The sequence below is a fragment of the Bactrocera oleae genome, chromosome 3, assembly GCF_042242935.1.
Source record: "Bactrocera oleae isolate idBacOlea1 chromosome 3, idBacOlea1, whole genome shotgun sequence".
Classification (NCBI taxonomy): Eukaryota; Metazoa; Arthropoda; class Insecta; order Diptera; family Tephritidae; genus Bactrocera; species Bactrocera oleae.
This window is the reverse complement of record NC_091537.1, coordinates 22,032,565-22,046,180: the sequence shown is the minus strand read 5'-3', so window position 1 is coordinate 22,046,180 and position 13,616 is coordinate 22,032,565. Positions and strand designations below refer to the sequence as shown.

The 13,616-nt window shown below is 32.9% G+C and overlaps 1 protein-coding gene across 6 annotated transcripts in view; it reads left to right on the top strand.

Moving 5' to 3' along the window:
* The window catches only part of RapGAP1 (Rap GTPase activating protein 1), a 214,200-nt gene that overhangs the window by 77,838 nt on the left and 122,746 nt on the right, over window positions 1-13,616 (top strand). The window contains exon 1 of one of the 6 annotated variants that reach the window (XM_036366751.2): window positions 5,277-5,830. The exons of the other annotated variants lie outside the window; for them this stretch is intronic. Coding sequence (XP_036222644.2) covers window positions 5,757-5,830 — 74 coding nt within the window. The 5' untranslated portion in view covers window positions 5,277-5,756. Of the gene's footprint in view, window positions 1-5,276; window positions 5,831-13,616 lie in introns of those variants that run through there. 6 annotated transcript variants of the gene reach the window in all.

The window sequence follows — 13,616 nt, the reverse complement described above, 5'->3', positions numbered from 1 at the left end:
ATTTATTTCTCTTCTCAACACAGTTTCGTTTTAAATGATACACTTAATCTCCTCATTCGATTAAAATTTCTATTTCAGTCTACTGTTTCGATTGTTCATTTGTCTCTTGTTTGTAGAGTGGTGAGCCCTACTCTAAATCCGAAATTTTTTTTATAAAATAAGCTTTTATCTCGACACTGATTTAAAAAATCTGTACCAATATGAATATATTTAATTACTTAAAAATTAATATGTTATTTCTTAGATCTACTCTCTTCCACCATACCATATATTTATTAACATAACCTCACAAATTATTTCTTCTTTCAACACATACTAGGTATAGTCTTTTAACCAGATTGTGAGGTTACATGTGATGAAATAAGATTTATTTCTCAGCATTTCTAATTAGACTGATATGGTTTCACAACTCGTCTTCTTAATTTATTTACAAAGAGCCAAGCAAAACTGATTATTATTTGAAGTTTAACAGCCTCTGCTTGAATTCGGAACACTGTGAGGCTTCTTTTCTGGCGCAAAGGCCTATTCAAAGATGTACTTACTACCACTAGTGAAACATTCAAGTGTATGAGTATCGAGTATATATATATTCACCGTGACATCGACTGACAGTGTCGGTTTGTACACGATATAACAGATTGCTTGTGTTAAATAAGAAGTGACAAGTTGGGGAAATGCCGCTGCCACCACGCCCTCTTTTGCCGCCTGCAAAGAGTATAGAGTGGGTGTGCGGCGCATAGAAGGTTAATGCACTTACAGCTGCCTCAATGGTGGAGTATATATTCATGTAAAGGAGTAAAGTTGTGTGAATGCGCGAGTGAATGCAAAGCGAAGGCAATTCAGTAGACAGACACACAGGCGACTGTGCGGAAAGTAAATAAAGTAACAACATAATAAAATAATTGGATGCCGTTTCAAAGAAATAAAAACTTTAATTGAAATCAAAACAGAAATTTCAGGCAAAACCATTCAAAAACGAATGCATACGAAATTTGTTTGTGTAGACAAAAATTAGTTATGCATTTGTAACAACGACATTTCCGAAGAACTTAGAAAGGCGGTAGACAATTGCGGAATGAGCGCGGACTCAGCCGAAAAAAGACAACCAACTGCTGTCGGGTGCAATATCTGGGTGCAGAGTAGCTAAGGGTGCTAACTTACCTGGGTCAATAGCACCCCTAATGGCGCATAACTATGGCTGCTGGTTTCAAATCGGCAGCACGTGTGCAACAGTCAACACATCACAGCGTGCAACAAAAGTGCAGCCAGAAAAAATTTTGAAAAATTAAAAAAAATGTTTCTAGTTTTACCGACGAGTGGTGGTTGAAGTGGAGAAGGTGTTACGAAAAAAATTATGAAACGGTAACAAATTTAAATGCCGTAAAAAAATAACCAAAGAAATAGTCGCACACACAGACATTATTCTGATGCTACTTTTGGATGAGCCGCAGAACCACATCATTATTCTCGATTACTTTTTTTACTCTATTCATTCATTGATTTCCTCACACGAGTTGTATCTTGTAATATCTCACTGCGCTCTCTGACCTTCTCAGCGGAGGGGTAACGTTAAGGTCGCAAATCAAACGGTAAACAGCGTAAACTAGAAAAAAAAACACCGCTGCAAAAGCGGTAAACAGTTATGTTATAAATAAATAAATTTGCATATTATGAAGAAGGCGAGCAAGTCGTTGACGTTGAGTAGGCAAACAAAGCGAAAATAAGAAGAAAACAATTAACAAAGGTTAAGCCGAAGCCAAGAAGCTGTTGCTGCAAAGAAACAAGCGCGACGACGATCCGCTAAAGAGGTGATAGAAATGTATAAACAACCGCAAATTAACAGCTGAACAATGCTCGCAAATCAACGAAGCATTCAAGTGCATGCCGCAAGAAAGCTGAATGTGTGGAAAAAAAGCGATAAATACTAGAAGTGCTTTAGCGTAGAAGTATATCAGTGGAGTAGTAGCGGCAGCTGTAAAGTGTACCTGAAGACACTTGCAATGGAAGTTTGTAGAAAGTTTTTTTTTTTTTGGAAAAAGTAGAAAAGTTGATTGACAAAGTAGCGTGGTAGCCAACTTCAGGGGAAGGAAGATTTGAGGCCAAAGAAAACATATTTTTTTTTATGAATTATTTTTTCTTTCGAGTAACTTCCAAGTTTTTTATGCAAAGTAGTTGCCACATAGTATGCAAGTTGCTAAAGTTTTGCACATTTCTAGATATATGGTATACAGCTGGCTTGTTGTGTTCCAGATTCATATTAAATTGATTCTCTGTTGGTGCAGCAGAGAATCTAGGGTTTCGCTGTGAGCAATATGTTTGAAGATTGTAGCGATGTCTTGTAGATTTTTTTTTGCCAAATTTCGTGAAGATACCTTAACAAAGTTAATATACCCTGCCCAGCTGCTTTCTATAGTCTTTCTGTAATTTTTTTAAGTTCGGGACACCACCAATTCTACCCCTACTTCGTGTTATTGGAAAAGCCATCTCTAATGCTTGCCGGCAAGATTCCGTGAATCGTTTAACGAGGATGTGCTTTTGGGCTTAAACACCGGAATCATAGGAATACGTTTTTCCAGCTCGTTTTCTATAGTTCCTGAAGCTATTGGCTCTATCTGCCCTTTCCTCAATAATACATTTAATATATCGGTGATCCGAAAAGGAGTGTTCTTCGAGAACTCTCTATTGGCTTACCCTGTTCTTGCGACACAAGTACGATATCTAGTACTTCTTGTCGGTTTCTTGTGATGAATGTTGGCATACTACCTTTATTACACAACAGAAGCTTAGTGGCTAGTAAGTAATTAAAGATACACTAACCTCATACCTACATACATATACATATACAAGTACATATCTCATTATTAATTTTATGCAATAACTTTACCGCGGCAATCCCCGAGTGCCACACGTGTTTTTTTTATTTCTCTTCATAAGAAGTTTTTTTTGTTTTTTTAAAATTTTTTTTTGAATTTTGTTCGAAATAAGTTTTTAGTTTTTGTTGTTTTTTTTTTTAATTTTGTAAATAAAATCAATCTTTTTTTAAATTCTGATTAGTCCTAACCCCTTAAGCCAAAGATCTATAACAATAATATCCCATATCTTTCAGATCTGTATAGTTCAGATATATCACAAAGTAGTACTTCATTCAATTTTTATCAAACCGTTTATGTAGTTATATCCATATCTATCGAAATTATATAAAATGTGAGTTATTTGTGAATCTTGTGATCTAATGCTGTGTGCTGTGCTGTGTCTGTACTTCAATACGCTTTCAATTCAGGTAATCTATGGTGGAGGGTGAACATGAATCCACATTTATATATATATTTGCTTTTCAAAAGCCTTTTTCCTGTGAGTCACTCAATACCACTTATTAGTAAGCTAAATTCCCATTTATATTAGGTAAAGTAAAAAGTTCGTTCGGTTTTTATCTAAGAGATGGCGTTATTGTCCATAGTATTAGTGTTACGTGTCGCATCATGTCATACTATACGGCGCTAAAAGTTTGTCTTCGACAGTTTTTCGATTGATTGACTCAGTACGTTGTGAGCGCTCGTCAAACATGGACACCAACAAAGAGAAAATTCGCTATATTTTACAATTTTTCTTCGATCAAGGCGAAAAAGCAGCCAAAGCGGCTGAAAAAAATTAATTTAGTTTATGGGCCCGATACTGTAAACGAACGTGTAGCACAAAAGTGATTTGCTAAGTTCCGTTCCGGTAATTTCGATGTCAATGATGCACCACGCGTCGGGAGGCCTGTCGTCGAAAATTGCGATAAAATCATGGAAATAGTGGAAACAGACCGTCACGTGAGCACTTATTTAATTGATGAGGAAATAAAGATAAGCCAGAAAACCGTTTAGAACCATTTGCATAACCTTGGATTCAAAAAGAAGCTCGATGTTTGGGTGCCACACGATCTAACGCAAAAAACATGATGGACCGAATTTCCATATGCGAATCGCAGCTGAATCGCAACAAAATCGACCCGTTTCTGAAGCGAATTGTGACTGGCGATGAAAATTGGGTCACTTATGACAACATCGAGCGCAAACGGTCGTGGTCAAAACTCGGGGAAGCGGCCCAGACGGTGGCCAAGACCGGATTGACGGCCAGGAAGGTTTTGCTGTGTGTTTGGTGGGATTGGCAAGGAATCATCTACTACGAGCTGCTCCCCTATGGCTAAACGCTCAATTCGGCCCTCTACTGCCAACAAATGGACCGCTTGAAGGCAGCACACATCCAGAAGAGGCCAGCTTTGATCAACAGAGGCCGAATTGTGTTCCATCAGGACAACGCCAGGTCACACACGTCTTTGGTGACGCGCCAGAAGTTCCGGGAGCTCGGATGGGAGGTCCTAATCAACCCACCTTATAGTCCGGACCTGGCACCAAGTGATTACCATCTTTTCCTGTCCATGGCGAATGCGCTTAACGGTGAGAAGTTAGCCTCAAGAGAGGCCTGTGAAAATTGGCTCTCCGAGTTTTTTGCCAATAGGGACGCAGCCTTCTACGAGAGGGGTATAATGAAGTTGGCATCTCGTTCGCAACAAGTTTATGAATAAAACGGCACACATTTGACTTAAATCGGACAAATGCACACAAAGTCATCATCTTTTGAAAAATCAATAAAAAACCGAACGAACTTTTTACTTTACCTAATATTTACGGTTACCGTGATTTATAAAAATATTCAACCCAGAAAGACCTCCTCGAACAACTTCGTTTAATATTAAACGTCATCAAACATGTTCGTTGTTGCTTTCAAACTTGTTTACACTCAAGCGAAATAGGCTAGTAAACGCTTGTGTAGCACGAAGTACGCACTCAAGCGACTTGCGCATGCGCACAAGTCACTACGCGTACGAAAACGGTGTTCAATGCCTCGCTTCCAGCAATGCGCATAGGGGATGCAAACAGAACGGCTAAATAAATTTACTTTCAGTAGTAAAGTAGATTTCGAATTGTGTGGTGTCGTTAGCGCATGCGTAAAGAATTTTTTGCGTTTTGTACGTGACTTCCGCTATACTTATGCAAAAACATTCACAGAAGTATTTACGAGACGTGAAGCAAACGAGTGAATAATTACATAAATACAATGAAAAGTGCAATAATAAATACAAATCAATATTTATAATATGCAGTATATTATAGAATAAATGAAAAGTGACGAAAAACATTTTTATTCAATTTTATTCTGTTTGCTTATAGCATTTAAGAAACAAATAAGTTTTTTATATCAAAATATTTTGAAATTGTTGCTGTTGTATAACTACTAAACCAGTTTTTGTACCAAATATATACAAATAAAAATTTCATCCGAAAATCACTGCTTTACTTTCAATCAATCAGTGATCCAAAAAATATAAGTGCACAGCTAAATTCCTACCTGCTAGAGCTAACCTCTTAGTACATTGTAATATCTTCGAAATTCGAAAACATTATGAAAACCATAAAGGAAAGTCAAACATAAACACACTTGACCTCCGTCGACACAAACGCACACATATATGTGCATAACATCTTCTGTAAATCAAACGAATATTGAAAATTGTGTACCTGATTTTCTTTTTCTACTTTTCTATTAGAAAAAAGTTAATTCTTAGTATACTTTTCGAAGCGGAAAAACGCCAACGAAACACAAATAATATTTGTTACCTGCTTTGTTGGTTTTTAATAATTTTCCTTTGTGAGAAAAACAAATAAATACAAACATACAAAATTGTCCGATTGAAACATATAATCGCTAAGAGGATGAAGTACATTAATAATCTGCAGAAGGAGTCCTATACACTGGTGGCGCGGAAGCGGCACATGAAGAAAATTTTGTATGTATTGAAATAAAAATTTAATATTTTATTTTTGTTGTTTTTAATGAAAAATTTTTTTTGCTATTCTGTTTGAAAGAGATTTTTGTTTCAAACTTTCTTCAAAATAAATTTTTAGTTTTCATTGTTGATTTTAATTGATTTTTTTTTCTGAATATTCTTCAAATAAAATGTTTTTTAAATTTCTTCAGAAGAGTTTTTTTTTAAATAAAAATTATTAAAAATTTTTTAGTTAATGTTTTTTTTTTTAATTAAAATTTTTTTGTTCTATAATTTAAATCTTTTCTTTCTTTCTTTCCTTTAAAAGAGTTATTATTATTGTTTTTAAATTTTTTTTCTTATTTTCTTCAAAATAAATTTTTAGTTTTTGTTGTTGAATTTTTAATTTTATATGATAATTAGATTTGTTGTCAAAATACAATTTTTCTGTTGTTTTAAAATGAAAGTTTTTTTGAATATTCGTCAATAATAAACACATTTGGTTTTGTTTAATTTTTTTCAAAACCTTATCTATTTGCGTTGGTTTTTAATTAATTGTTTTCTGTAATTTTTTTTTTTTTTAATTTTATTAGAATACGGTTTTTTGTTGTTTTTATATATTTTTCGATAGTTTTCATTTTTGCGAATTTTCTTCAAAACTTTTTTTTATTATTTTTTCTATAAATTGATGTAAGTATAAAGGAAGCTTTTCTTTTTATTGTTGTTTTTACATTTTTCAAAATTTGTTTTGATATTAAAATAAATTTTTCCTTTTGTTGTTTTTTATATATTATTTTTTCGAATTCTCTTCAAAAGAAATTTTGGTTGTTTTTCGAGTTTTCTTGGAAATAAGTTATTAGTTTTGTTGTTGTTTTTTAAATTATGTAAAATATTGTTTCACGAGTTTTCTTTAAAATAATTTTTGTTTTTGTTGTTGTTTTATATATTATAAAAGTGTTTTTTGTTTCTGAATAGTTTTCAGATCAAACTTCTCTAAATTTTTTTAAGATATTATTATATTTAATTAAATTTTTCCTTTAAAAGAAATTTTTGCTTTTTTTATTTAAAAATATTTATATTTTATTATATTATTTATATATATTATTTATAAATTTTTTTTTGAAAATTAATTTTTTTTCGCTATTTCTGTTTTCACATTTTTTTTATTTCTTTAAATTTATTATAATTTTTTTGTTTTTCTTGAGTAAATTTCTTATAGATTCGTAATAATTTATGCAAAAATACTTCAAAAAGCCGCAAAATGTTTTGATTGAATTACCATTTGCATACGCATGGATTCATATCTGTATGTGTGTGTGTGCCGATATTAAGCGTGCATTGCAAGCGCGTGAGCAGTTCAAAGCGTCGTGCAAAATTGTTATTAAGCACGTTTGTCAAACAAGCGCAGCTTGGCGTCTGCTAATAGCCTTTGCATATGCATTAGCATACCCAACACACACACAAATACACACATTTGATTTTTGCAAAAGAATACACTGTTGATACTAGCGCACATTTGGCCTTTGCTTCTCACCCCCCTACCACTGCGCAGGATAACAATTTTCGCATGCCACTTGAAACGCCCGAAAATATGCAAAACATGCATATAAAAATTAAATATGCAAATTTTAATTACTGGTGCGCAAAAGGCAGACACTGACATTTATATGTGCAAGAGTATAAAGGTATGTGTGTGTATATATGTTTGTATATGGTAAATATGGGTGCTTGTAATATATACGCTTGTTGTTGTTGTTGCATATAAATTGCAATTAAATGTGCAAATTTTCGCAAAATGCAAATAGAAGTGTGGCCAAATAATATAACAACAATAACAGTAAAAAACTACAAGCCGCAAGCAGGAAATAAACAATGCCAGCAAGGAATGTTGCACGAAAAAAAAATCGGAAAAGCCAGATGTTACATAAATATATAAATTGTTTACACAAGCCAAAAAATGATTTGCATATATTTTTAATATGAACACTATAAAAGCATCAGAAGTATTTTTTTTTTATTTTTGCATTATTTTTTTTTGTTTCGCATAATTTTTTATATTTTTTTTTGTACATTTTTTTATTCTCATATCAAATCTACACAGCAGCCACCAAGTACTGCGCAATCGCTTAGATATTATCAGTGCAATTAGCTGTTAGCAGTTCCACAATTCTTTTCATTTTAATTAAATTGTATGCAAACAAGCAGTCATTGTTATTGTTGCAAATGGCATAGGAAAGAATGCAGAAAAAATGCATTTATATATGTAGGGATATATGTATGTGTGTCGTACCTTCCAGCATCCTTTGCTCAACTCATTTGCTATCATCAAAAGCGACCTTTACATTTCAATTTATTTTCCTCTTTTCTTTCAATATTTATTTTTCATTTTTATGTGTTTATTTGCCGTACGCATTGCAACAACAAACACGCATGTGCTTAGCCGACATACACACACACACAAATATTTTCTATACACTCCTGCATGCATTTTGCTGCGTTTTTTGCACCTCTTTCGGCTGCTGCAATCTCGCGTTCACCCCTATTGCCGATCGTCCAAGCGATTACATAGCGATCAATCGCCACTGATATTAAAAGTGTAATGCCGGTAAATCCATGTTGCCTTCAACAGTTTCGGTAATTTCGCTAGTTATTCATACTTGGTTACTTAGAAAAATTATGGGTATGTGGCATGCTCGTATATCAAATCGAGTTGACATTCTAAAATTAAAAAAAACAATCGAATGAGTTGTACAACGCTGCATGCCTAGGGAAAAAGTCAATAGCAGTTTGGCAAATATTGGCTTTCAATGATTTTCGCAAAATAAAATTGCTTCATAGAAATAGGGTGGTCAGAAAAAGTTTTTAGAACTTTAAATTTTTTAAAAGAAGTGATTTTTAGCTCTATTTCAACTGTATCAGAAAAAGTTGTTACAATTTTTTTCGAAGAAGCAATGTGCCCAGAATTTTTTTGAGTTTTCTAAGGGGACTTGTTTTATTAAACTTTTAAAAAAATTTTTTTATAGAAAATATCTTTTTATGCATTTTCTGAGAATAGTTAGCACAATAATGTATATAATTTGTATACCAATAAAAAGTAGAGATTTTAGCAAATATAAAGACAGCAGACTTTTTAAAAATTTTCTGATATTTTGACTTGCGCATTTTTTTTTGATGAGGGTTTTTTGTCGATATTAGGTGAAAATAGAGGAGAGAACATAAATATTTTAAAATATTTGTTTTTGTACAAGATAAAAATTAATAATAAAAACCCAAAAACTGGGATATTTGAATTTTTCACATAAATTTTGAGGTTATGTGAAAAAAGTCGATTAACAAAGTTATAGACTGTTTTATTACCTACATCATAGCCATATAACTTTTTTCTATAGAACTCATAGTTTTCATGGAAATCGAGATAAGGCTATTTTAATCCTTAAACGCTCTTCCCGACCTCAGAACGCCCGTAAATTATTTTTCCTTTAATTTTGGTTATTTTTTCTTTCGTTTCCGATGGGTTTCATCGTACTATGTTTTTTGTTTGTTTTCAAAAATTATCAACTATGGTCTATAAATATATTTTTTTAAAACGAATAGTGTGAATAAACAAGGATAAAAATTCAAATTTTTCTTTAAGAAAATAAAACTGAAAATAGTTTAACAATATTTTGATTATCAAGACTATATAAACCTAACCTTTTAAATCGAATCATTATCAAAAAAATGTGTACTATAATTTTTCGCTTTGAAAAGAGTCCATTATTATATTTTATTTCTGGCAACCCTTCCACAAATTTTTAAAACAGACATCCTGCATTTAATACTCGTTCTCTAATTTTAAAAATACGCGTAACAATTTGAAGAGGGATTAAAACTACACACTCATATAAACTGTCCCGTAAACGGGTGTGCAAAATTTGTAAATTGGCTGAATGACCTTTAGAGCGAAATTTCGTCTGTGCAGTGAAATTGAAAATGATACCCGGGTAAAAAGGAAAAAGGTAGCCGTGTAACTGGTGATATATTGCACATAAATATCTTGTTGTGGTTGCGTAGTCTGCGTGTTGCTTTTTTGCCTCTTTTACTTTCGGTTTTTAAAGGGTGCTCTTAAAAAGTAGCTAGTTTATGTGAGCAGGCGTGTTGAGACCACAAGGTCGACATGCAAATATTTGATAGCCAAATGCAGTTGGAAGTACAGCACATTGAAGCAAAAACTGACTGAGGGAGGAACATAAAGTGCTAAAAAAGAGTGCGGTTAGAGGAGTCTGTGGGTTTTTGAATAGTTGCCTTCTTTTTATCAGAAGACACTTAATTTTTAAGATATTTGAACACTTCTTATTTTTTTATTTACGAAATTGTAGCTAGCCTTAAATTTTTAAATCTCTCTAAGAGTACAATGGAACGCCCCCCTGATGCAATGAAATGTGGTTCCGGAGTGGGCGACGGTCCTTAGAGAGGGGTTGTAAGTGGCACATACCGTTGTTCTGACGGCAGCTTTGGTGATGCAAGCATTCGCCACCCGCAAAAAAAAAAAACAAAAAAAAATTTGTTTAAATAAATTGTTTTACCTTCAATTTTATAATTATTATGAAAAATGAGCAGTCGTAGTTCAATATTTTTACTCTTTATAAAATTACTAGCTTTTACCCGCGGCTTCGCTCGCATCAAATCCATATTTGTGTTATTTTTCTGATTTACGTTTTTTATACATTTATGTTTTCTTTCATTTTTAATTTTTTCGACAAACAATCATTTCTGCCAAACTTTTTTTTTTCAATTTCAAAATTTTCACATTTATTTTCCAAACATATATAATCTTCCAAAATAATTTTTTTAATAATCCGTAAAAAATTTATAAATTTTGTAATAAAAAGTATCATATGTTCATTCTGACACCTCTAAGAGTATATGTACAAAATTTCATGATGATCTGTTGAGTAGTTTTTGCGTGAAAGCTTAACAAACAAACGGACTTTCGCATTTATAATATTAGTAATAGATGCATGAAAATTTTCCAAAAACAACTGTCATCTGTAATTGGCATATTGTAGTACACCAATAAATACTTAAATTCAACTCGTGAGGACCTTAAAAATATTTTTTGTTTGTACAAAACCTCTAGAAACTCATCGGGATTACCATAAGTTGTTTTTGTTCCTTTAATTTATCAGACTTTCTTCTTACAATGGCTTTTCGAATTGTTCAATTTGCTTAAAATTTAATAAAATTATTGAGAGTAGATGCTGACCACAGCGAAACTGATTTAAATTTATCACGTGGTGTATTGAAAAACATATTGGAAATTAATTTTTTTAAACTATGTATATAGATATAGAGATAAACAGAAAGTACATATTTTTTATAAACATAAATATTATCCGTTTTTTCACTCTAGATACATTCTCTACTGTTAGTATGTTAGAAAAAAGCGCACGCACTTAACCACACATAATTAATTTAGTCCAAACCACCACGACTAATTGACATATTAACAACTGTGCGAGTCCGCAATAAATTACTTTACAAACAAGCAATCATTCAACAAGCTTGAAAGGAAACAGAAATCGATTGAATTTATAATTCGTACACACGCTCAAATATACACCTACATACAAATATATAAATTTATTTCTATTGAAAAAGGTAAACGCGCGTAAAAGCTGCGCGACGGCAGCAATGCTAATAAATTAATTTACGTTCTATTTGATTTTCCTTGCCTAATTAGCATAATTGAGCTAATAAGGTGAATCGGAAAAGGTGAGAACGCCCGAGGAGTAATTCTTATAGAAGCTGAACAAAACGTAAATATATAATGTGTATGCCTGAGTAAACATATGCAATAGAAAAGTAAATATGTATATCTATAGAGTACATACATACATATGTGCATATATTTTCCACATTTAATAGCAATACTAAAAGCGTTTGTTTAATTGACCACTAGTGTCCCTCTTGCTTAAGCTCATTGTCGGTCCAAAATGGCAATTTGCCTCACAAGCGCATTGTGTGATAGTTCCACTTATTTGTTGTTAACCCAGCGCATTTATTTAGCAGCGCCATAAAAACGCCCGCAAACTTGAGTTTTATTATGTTTATTTGTTTTTTAATGCCCTGAACAAATAAATATTAAGTTTGCCACGAAGTTTAATGCACGCATAAGTAAAAGTTGGAGACCCTATAAAATATATATATAAATTTTCAGTGTGACGAGATGAGGCGTTTTAGTCTTAACTTTTGGACCTTTTGTACTCAAGAAGCTGTTCATTTATCGGAACCGCCGTTATCGGATCACTATAGCATATACATACATAGCTGTCATACAAACTGATCGATCAAAATTAAATTTTTATATGGAAAACTTTGTTATTTGTAAAGGGTATTCTAGCCTCGGTGCAATCGAAGTTAACGCTTTTACTTGTTTTACATTTTTTTTTAAATATTTTTCTTTTCATTATTTTTTTCTTAGCGTAAACTGCCACTAAAGTGCGCGCAAGTTGTTAATAATGATAGTTCGCTTGTAAACGTTCATTTTCTCAAGTCTCAAGTCAATCATTACCACTTTTATTTCACATACATATATACGTTTTTTTTCAATCACTTCTTATGGCAAAACGAGTTAGAAGTTTAATTTAACGCTTTTGGGGGCGTTGTCTGTCATTGTCTGTGCCGCTACTGCTGCAATTGTTTATAGCTGTTGCACGTCATAATTATTATAATATTAAAAAAAAAAATAAAAAAAAAAAATGTTTATAGTTTTAAATTGATAATAACATTATTTTGCCTTTAGCCTTGCTTTTCATTATTGACATCAATCAGGCGGCGCTTGATTTGCTTTGATTTGATGGGCGCACAGCTTGACATTTACGCTGCGGCGACAAGTGCTGACAAATCATGTCATGTGAGTGCCATAAATGATTGCATTAGTATATAAGTATGTACAAATATGTATACATATGTAAACAAACATATATAAATGTAAGCAAACCGCTTCTTGCCCAGCGCAACACATGTGTTGCAATCAACGCCACCACCTCCAATGCCGCCCCAGGCGATGCAATCATTAATGGCGTCAGCGATCTCTGTGGCCATATTATTAATGTCGATATTTTTGGCTAATTGCAAATTAAGTTGGGAATCGATACATAATAGTCCATAGAGCTCTGCGTAATTGCAATTACCGTAAAATGCACATAAACGAATGCATGTGTAGATGTGTGTGCATGTAAGCAGAAACATATATTATTGTTTTTATAGCGTATTTAAAAATTAATTTGGTAAATGCTTGACTTATAGTACACTGCTAAAATTTGTTTTAATTTTTAACTTCCCGCTAAGAAAATGGAAAATTTTCTAAAAATCGGGAAGATATTGGTTTCACCCCATTTTGCAAAAATCGAGTTCTCAACAGATCTCGACGTTCTGAGGGTCGAGGAAGCTTCCCCGAACATTTCTACGATGATGTCCGTATGTCTGTATGTATGTGTGGATGTATGTGTGTGTGTGTGGATGTATGTGACCCTCTTATAACTATTAAACTGCTCAACCGATTTGAATAAACTAAACGGCATTCCAAAGGGTTTCATTGCACTTGAATTTCGTGTAAGTTTGGACCCAATCGGACCAGTAGATTTCGAGAAATCTCAAAAATCGGTTGATTTACTTGCTAGATATCGAAAACGAAAAATTTCGAAGAGCTCAAAAGCAGTGAAAAAAGCGAAATTTGAACGTTAGCGTATGAAATTAGAGGGAAGTTGGAGGGATGGCCCTTGAGGCCAACCGTTTTCCACATTTTTTTATTAGTTAACTTAAA